At 39.9% G+C, this 8,042-nt stretch overlaps 1 protein-coding gene across 4 annotated transcripts in view; it reads left to right on the top strand.

The window, feature by feature from the left end:
- Atp8b4 (ATPase phospholipid transporting 8B4 (putative)) overlaps nt 1-8,042 on the top strand; it is a 167,096-nt gene that overhangs the window by 66,689 nt on the left and 92,365 nt on the right. For all 4 annotated transcript variants that reach the window (XM_031371777.1, XM_031371776.1, XM_031371778.1 and 1 more), the window contains exons 8-9: nt 1,419-1,489; nt 7,513-7,595. In XM_031371777.1, coding sequence (XP_031227637.1) covers nt 1,419-1,489; nt 7,513-7,595 — 154 coding nt within the window. The remainder of the gene's footprint in view (nt 1-1,418; nt 1,490-7,512; nt 7,596-8,042) is intronic.

Raw genomic sequence — 8,042 nt, 5'->3', positions numbered from 1 at the left:
TTTTGAGTTGATAATTTAAACAATCCAGACAATTAACTGAGTGGATTGATTTTGAACTCAACGTCTAAGGCTTGAAGGTAAAGCAATTGTAATGTTTTTCTAAATAAAAGATTTTAGAGACTTGGACCGTTAACCACTCAGATAGAGGTGGAGATTTGTTAGGCTAAAGTTTCATAATAAGTTGCTAAAACTTAGGTCAGTTCTTTTTAGATGAACCCTTCAGCATTACATTTATTTTAAAATAAGAATTTTCATTTGAGAAAAACAACATAGTTTCTAAACCAGCCAGAGTTCTAAAAGTGAACCGTGATGTTCCCCGCCCCGCCCCCCGACATCTTTAGAGTTTTATTCAGTAAAATGTAGCAGAATTTTGGATCTTATTTTAGCATATTTTTTTGGAGTCTAACTGGGACACATTACCTTCAAAGCTTGGTTTTATAGCACTGGTCACCACTGTTCTTTTTGTTTTGTTTTTTTCCAACATAACTTTTTTTTAAAAATAGATTCCTGAAAATTTCACATGATGCACACTGCTCAAACTCATGTCTTAGCCCTTCCATATCTGCCCCCACCCTTATGACCTCCCTCCAGGGAGGTAAAATTTAAAAAGTAAAAATAAAAATAAATAGAACTCTTGCTCCCCCAAAGTCCAATTTGTGTTATCTGTGAACTCACTGGAGCATGGTCAAACTGTGACCTGCTCCTCAGATAGGACTCAGCCCTTCCCTGCCGCACTCCTGCCAGCCTGTCAGTTGTGGAGAGCTACACTTCAGTGTCTCTATCACACTTGCAAGAGTTCTTTTTGGTGGCTTCCTGTCTAGGAGATAGCTCAGTCATTAAAGGTTAGGCTCACAACCAAAACTGGGGTGAAGTTTTTTCTAAAGCGCCATTTTCCAGAGCACCCTCTGTGCTCTTTGCGTGTGGGCCCCACTTTCATCTTTCTCTTTCCCATCGCTGCATGGGCCCCACTTTCCCTCGTCTCTCTCATATTTTACTCTTCCATCGCTTCCTCATCTCTCCTTCCTGCGTCCGCGCTGCTGCTCTCGTAGACTTTTATTTCTTCTTTTCTCTGGTTTTCCTTCTTTTATCTTTGCGTTCTCACACCCTACACTCCTTTCCTGCTTTGAGCTGCTCAGATACCAGCATGCAAGGAGGGTCAATTCACTCATTTATTGGAAAAATATCTCTGTTTTTCATAAGAAATTATCAAGTCCAGAAAAATAGAATTCACATACGACTTTCGAAACCAGCAACACAAATCACCCTGATCATACCCTGATGGTCCAGAGCATGGCCGCACAGGAGTGGGAGGGTGTGCCTCCCTCCTCAGTTTTGCCGGGGCTACGGAGGGGTGATGCAGGAGGGAGAGGTTTCAACCCTGATTCTTACCTGTCCGTCTGTATTGCTTTCTCAACCAGGCTGACCTGCTGCTTCTATCGAGCAGCGAGCCACACGGTCTCTGTTATGTTGAAACAGCTGAGCTTGATGGGTAAGTACTGAACTAGAGCGGCTGCTGAGGCTGGGGTTTAACCCAAACGTCCTTAGAGATCAGACTTACATCTGTATTTCCTTGTACAACATAGAAATCTAAATTGTAAAGTTCTTTGTTGTTGACTTGGCAGTAATTCTGAATTTTCCTCCTGAATTTATTTGGAAAACCCGGACTTGTCTCTTCAGTGTTATTTTCTTTCAAAAACACTCGGCTCAGTATGTGAACATGAGTAATTTTACACTAGTACATTTCAGTGAGGTTCCTTTTGGGGGTTTTGCTTGTTTACGTTTCATTTTCTAAGGAAAAAAAAGAGGGTGGGAGTAAAGGTTCCCGAGAAGAAACACTGAGGCAGTTTTATTTTTATTTTATTTAATTTTTTTACTTTTATTGCATTATGATGAGAAAAGTTACATGATTTCAATTTATCTGAATTTAAAAACATATTTTAAGTAAGTAGAATTAAATCAAATTCTTGTTTCCCTTTTGTACCCCAACTCCTCCCAGAGACCCCCCCTTCAATACTTACAGTATCTTTTTTGTCATATTCCTTAAAATTGATAAAATATTATAACAATAAAAATGAGTATTATAAAAGTTGTTTGCTATAAAACAACAATCAATTTAACACTCTTATGTAGATGCTTGTCTACAGCAATACTAAAAATACATTTTTCTCAATATAAATTTTAAATAACTCCAAACATATTTACTGTGTATTTCAAAATAATACATCACTACTAGTATTTTTTTAAATGAACATAAATATATAAAGTCTTTTTGCTTGTTTATTTTGTATTTAGTAGAGTTTAAAATCTTGGCTCTTACTGTGGTACAAGCCCAAAATAAGAACAATTTTTAGACATTGGGTTTCATTGTAATAAGGCTGTACTTCAATGACCCTCACATCACCAAAGGATTTTTACCTCCATTGTAGCTAAGCTGAGAGTTGACAGTTCTGCTGTGCCGAGGAATGAATTGTAGGCATGATTTTTGGATACAGACTTCCTGCTATGGTCAAAACTATTTGACTTGAGTGAGTGACTTTATTCTCAGCCCACAGAGAACAGGTTACATTCATTTAAGAAATCGTGTGTGTATTAAGATGGTCTATCCATAAAGTCATTCACCAACTGTTTCAATGAACAATGGTTCTGCTTGGAGGGTGGAACAGACATTAGGTGCGGGTAAGAACCTGGTTCATTAGATGTGATAATTTGGAAAAGCATTCATCTCAGAGAAAGAGTAACTTATAAAGTCATCTTCAAACTTGATACAAGAGCTACAAATGTCAAGCAAAGCATTCAGTCTCAATATTTGTTGTTCTCTTTCCTACAAGCCACCTCCCAAGTTAATTGTCTATATCTCCCTTGGGTATATAAATATTTTGAAATATATAAGCTGTTCTGAAAACCATAATATAGTGTAAAAACATGAAATAAACAATAGTACTAATAGAGAGGCTGAGATAGGAGAAGCAAGATTTCAAGACCCTTATGTTGTACACAGCAAGACACTGTCACAAACAAGCTGAAAGTGTATATAGATTATACAATATTAGACCTATTTCCCCAATTACCAAATTAGAGAGACCATTGGATGACAATCAACAAACTTAAAATTCCTCATATTTTTGGATTTCAATCAATTAGGGTATGATGGTAATATTAAGTTTCATATTAAGATATTAAGAAAAGGTAATTGTCACTTCCTGTTGTTTTTGTTGTAAGAGGTGGAATTAGATTTGTGTGGATTTGTTGAAAGATTACTTTCTTGCTTCTTCTAGGGTGTAGTTTTGCTCCTTATGCTGATGTTTTCCATCCATTATCCTTTGTAGGGCTGGATTTGTGGAAAGATATTGTGTAAATTTTTTTTTGTCATGGAATATCTTGTTTTCTCCATCTATGGTAATTGAGATTTTGCTGGGTATAGAGTAGCCTGGGCTGGCATTTGTGTTCTTGTAGGGTCTATGTGACATCTGCCCAGGATCTTCTAGCTTTCATAGTCTTTGGTGAGAAGTCTGGAATAATTCTGATATGCCTGCCTTTATATGTTACTTGCCTTTTTTTCCCTTAAATTTCTTTCTTTTGTTTAGTGCATTTGGTGTTTTGATTATTATGTGACAGGAGGAATTTCTTTTCTGGTCCAGTCTATTTGGAGTTCTATAGGCTTCTTGTATGTTCATGGGCATCTCTTTTTTTAGGTTAGGGAAGTTTTCCTCTATAATTTTGTTGAAGATATTTACTGGCCCATTACATTGGGAGTCTTCACTCTCTTCTATACCTATTATCCTTAGGTTTGGTCTTCTCATTGCTTTCTGGATTTCCTGGATGTTTTGGGTTAGGAGTTTTTTGCTTTTTGCATTTTCTTTGACTGTTGTGTCAATGTTTTCTATGATGTCTTCTGCCCCTGAGATTCTCTCTTCTATCTCTTGTAATCTGTTGGTGATGCTTGCATCTATGACTCCTAATTTCTTTCCTAGGTTTTGTATCTCCAGGGTTGTCTCTCTTTCTGATTTCTTTATTGTTTCTATTTCCATTTTTAGATTCTGGATGTTTTTGTTCATTTCCTTCAACTGTTTAATTGTGTTTTCCTGTAGTTCTTTAAAGGATTTTTGTGTTTCCTCCTTAAGAGCTTCTATCTCTTTACCTGTGTTCTCCTGTATTTCTTTGAGGGTGCTATTTATGTCTTTCTTAAAGTCCTGTATCATCATCATGAGAAGTGATTTTAGATCTGAATCTTGCTTTTCCAATGTGATGGTGTGTCCAGGACTTGCTATGATGGGAGAATTGGGTTCTGATGATGCCAAGTATCTTTGGTTTGTGTTGTTTATTTTCTTAATGCTTGCCCCCTGCCATCTGGTTATCTCTAGTGCTACCTGCCCTTGCTAAATCTGACTGGAGCCTGTCCTTCCTGTGATCCTGGTTGTATAAGAACTCCTCAGAGTCAAGCTGTCTCTATGATCCTGTGATTCTGGGATCCAGTGACCCTGGGCTTGTTAGAGCACCTGGGAGTGCAGCAGCTTCCTCTGTGTGTTGTGGGACTGACTGAGGAGCCTGGGCCCAAGGTCTGCTCAGAGCACCAGACCAGAGAGACTGGAAGGTACCCGAGCCACTCTGTTGGCAGAGTTCTTGTGTGCCAGGTCCGTTGGTCCCAGTTACTCCAGGTGTTGGGACAGATGTTGTGTCCTCACCTCCGATCCTGAGAGTGTCAGAGCGCCTGGGAGTGGAGCTTCCTCTGGGTGTTGTGGGACTGGCTGCAGAGCTTGTGCCCAAGGTCTGCTTAGGACACCAGCCCAGAGATACTGGAAGGAACTGCTGAGACAGTTTTAAAAGGCAAATAAAGACACATACGCAAGGACAAGAGACATGAATATGATGCTGTTTTGACACTGGCTTTGAGAGTTCAGTCACCGACCACTGAGCTGTTCTGTTTTGGAGGATTCCATTGTTGGGCTGACACTACTGACTGCTCGAACTGTATGAACACTCATCTATCTGTATGTGCACAGCTCACACTGTATAGGCACCATCTATCTGTATGTGCACTGACCACACTGTATAGATACCATCTATCTGTATATGTGCAACTCAGGTGATTTGTTATGCAGTCCTGATGTAGGTACTGTTGAGACTTACATACAGAACACGAAGCCAAGGTTCAGACAGATAGATAGGCAACTTCCTCAAGCTGATAAAGAAGAAAAGCAGGACTCAACTGGACAACACAAAGCACACAGTTTTAGCCAGTGTTTCTCAAGTGGTTGCCATGTGAAGATACTGGAGTAGTTAATCCTGTGTAACCCAGGTTTGGGCAGGACACGTTTAGACACAGCTAACACACTGTTAAGAGGAAAATTAGTAGCACTGGAACCATTCATACACTAGAAAAGAGAACTAGTCTCAAATCAATTGTCCACTCTGTCTTGAGAATCTAGAAAGTAGTAAAATAAATTAAATGCAACCAAAAGCAAAATTCTACAAACTTGATACAAACATGGCAAAATAAAACAATGGAACATCGTTGGTTCTTTGAAGACATAGTTAATCTGCAAACCCCAAGCGAGGCAGACAGAGAGAAGGAAGGGCAGAGACAGATGAGGGATATCATTAACAAACAGGAGAGTCAACAATGCATCTCGACAATGGCAGCTGGATCATGAGGAATTGCTATAATCAGCTGAACACACGTACCTTTGACAACTTAGATGAAATGGACCATTCCTCAAAAAAAGAAAAAAATACAGACTATGCACTCACTATGAAACAGGTTACTAAAATAGTTTTATAGCTAATAAGGAAATTGAATTCATATGTAAGAAGTGAAACTAAACATTTTAGGCAAAAAAGGGAGACAGACTTTGAGGTTTGGGCTAGTCAAAAAATCGTTAGATTTGACGTGAGAAGAGTCATTACAGCAAGTGGTCACTTAGCTTAGTGTAGAGCGCTCACCTAAGCAGCAAGCACAAGGTTAGTTTCTCTAGAGAGGGGGGGAGAAAGGAGAGAGAGAGAGAGAGAGAGAGAGAGAGAGAGAGAGAGAGAGAGAGAGAGAGAGAGAGCCTGGATTTCATCCATGAAATTCATTTTTTGATCCATGAAAGCCCTACTGAGAGGAAGTAGTAATGGGTTACTAACATGTAGAAACTATTTCCAAAGTATCTACCTGAATCACCTTGACTATACACAGATGCTTTACAAACAAACAAACGAAAGAGCAACACAGTTAGGAATAGGCATTTTGTAACACTTCAATAAACAGTTGACCAAGAGGACACACAGTGGGCACACAAGCACATGAAAAGTTACCCAACATCGTTAGTGACATAAAAATGAATACCACAATGATCTGTTACCACAGATCTGTCAGAACCACGAGCACCAGCAACAGTGACATTTCCAAAGCTGGCAGAGATTTGGATGGGCGGAGTCGCTCTCATGTTACCAAAGGGAACATAAAGTGCGATGCTCATTCTGGAAAACTAATTTGTTGGTTTCTTAAGAAAAAAAAAAACCAAACACAAAAGTACCACACAACTCAGCAATTTCAAACTGGCGAACTGGACTTTTCTTCAGAGAAATGAAAACTTAACGTTTCCATAAACGGTATAGTGAATACTTAGGGCACGTGCTTTTCTTACATCACAAAAGGAACAGTTCAGAAATCTTTCAAGTGAGTGGTGGAGCAAATTGGAACATAGTGGGATACTGCTCCGTAACAAAAAGAAACGACTTATTAATAGACACAACGACTAGACCAATTGATTCTTCAGAGGATTGTGCCAAGTAAAACCAGCTAGTCTTAAAGGTCACATGGTTTCATGGAAAACAAATTAGCGTTTGTTGAAGAAGGGGTGAGGGAAGAATTCTGAGGATAAATAAATAGAGTAATGACGCTCTCTTTAACACAATATAGGAAAGACAACCATACTGTCACAGATGGCCAATGGCCGTAGGCAGCAGTGTCTACTATCTAATGGGTGTGTGGCCCTGTTCAAAGAAGAGCAGCCCTCTGTGATCTGCCCAGCTTGTTGGTTGTGCCAACAACTAACAAGGCTTCCTTGAATTGATACTGTAAGAAGAAAGAAGGCTGCTTTCTTTTCCCCATTAAAATTTTAGCTACTGTAAAAGTAGCCACGGCTGTCTTTTGAAAACAAAACTCCATAGATAGCAGAGGCCGGAGTGATATTGACCTCCATTTGGCAACAGTTTTCTTAGTACAAGTGTTTTATAGCTCATATGGCATGTGTGAGTAGGTTCGAATGAGACTGTATTTCTTATGTTCTGTGTTCATTTGAACCCAAATGCGGATCTCTGTGCTGCTACACAGATGCACCATGGGTAGATCCTGAGGCACCGCCCGCTTGCTTTGCTGAGGTGGTATGATTGGTGTGAGAGACATTCAAAGCCAGTTGCTGTGGGTCTCCTCATTAGGTTTTGTGTGTACTGCCCCATACACAGTTGCTTTAGTAGGTGACTGTTGGATTGTTTCATATAAAGATTCACATCATGTCTTTCATTTCACAGGGAAACAAACCTGAAGGTTCGTCAGGCACTACCAGTCACCTCAGAACTTGGAGCAGATATTAGCAGCCTTGCGAAGTTTGATGGTAAGTGCTATGAACGGACAAAAGAATAATCTGAGATCCTGTGGTGGTTTGAATATCCTTGGCCCAGGAAGGGGCACTATTAGGAGGTGTGGCCATGTTGGAGTAGGAGTGGCCTTGTTGGAGGGAGTGTGTGGATGTGGACTTTGAGAGTCTTCTCTTAACTCCCTGGAAGACCTGGAAGACAGTCTTCTCCTATTAGCCGTCTCCTTGTCAGTTCCTCCTGCACCATGCCTGCCTACATAATGCCCTGCTCCTGGCTTTGATGATAGTGGATTGAATTTCTGAACCTGTAAGCCAGCCCCAATGAAATGTTCACCTTTATAAGGGTTGCTTTGGTCATGGTGTCTGTTCACAGCCAAACTAAGACAAAGCCCATTTATGTTTCTTTCCTTTCCTTTCCTTTCCTTTCCTTTCCTTTCCTTTCCTTTCCTTTCCTTTCCTTTCCTT

Source organism: Mastomys coucha, unplaced genomic scaffold, assembly GCF_008632895.1.
Source record: "Mastomys coucha isolate ucsf_1 unplaced genomic scaffold, UCSF_Mcou_1 pScaffold15, whole genome shotgun sequence".
NCBI classification, from domain to species: Eukaryota; Metazoa; Chordata; class Mammalia; order Rodentia; family Muridae; genus Mastomys; species Mastomys coucha.
Note: the sequence above shows the minus strand (reverse complement) of the source record. Positions and strands in the feature narration are given on the sequence as shown.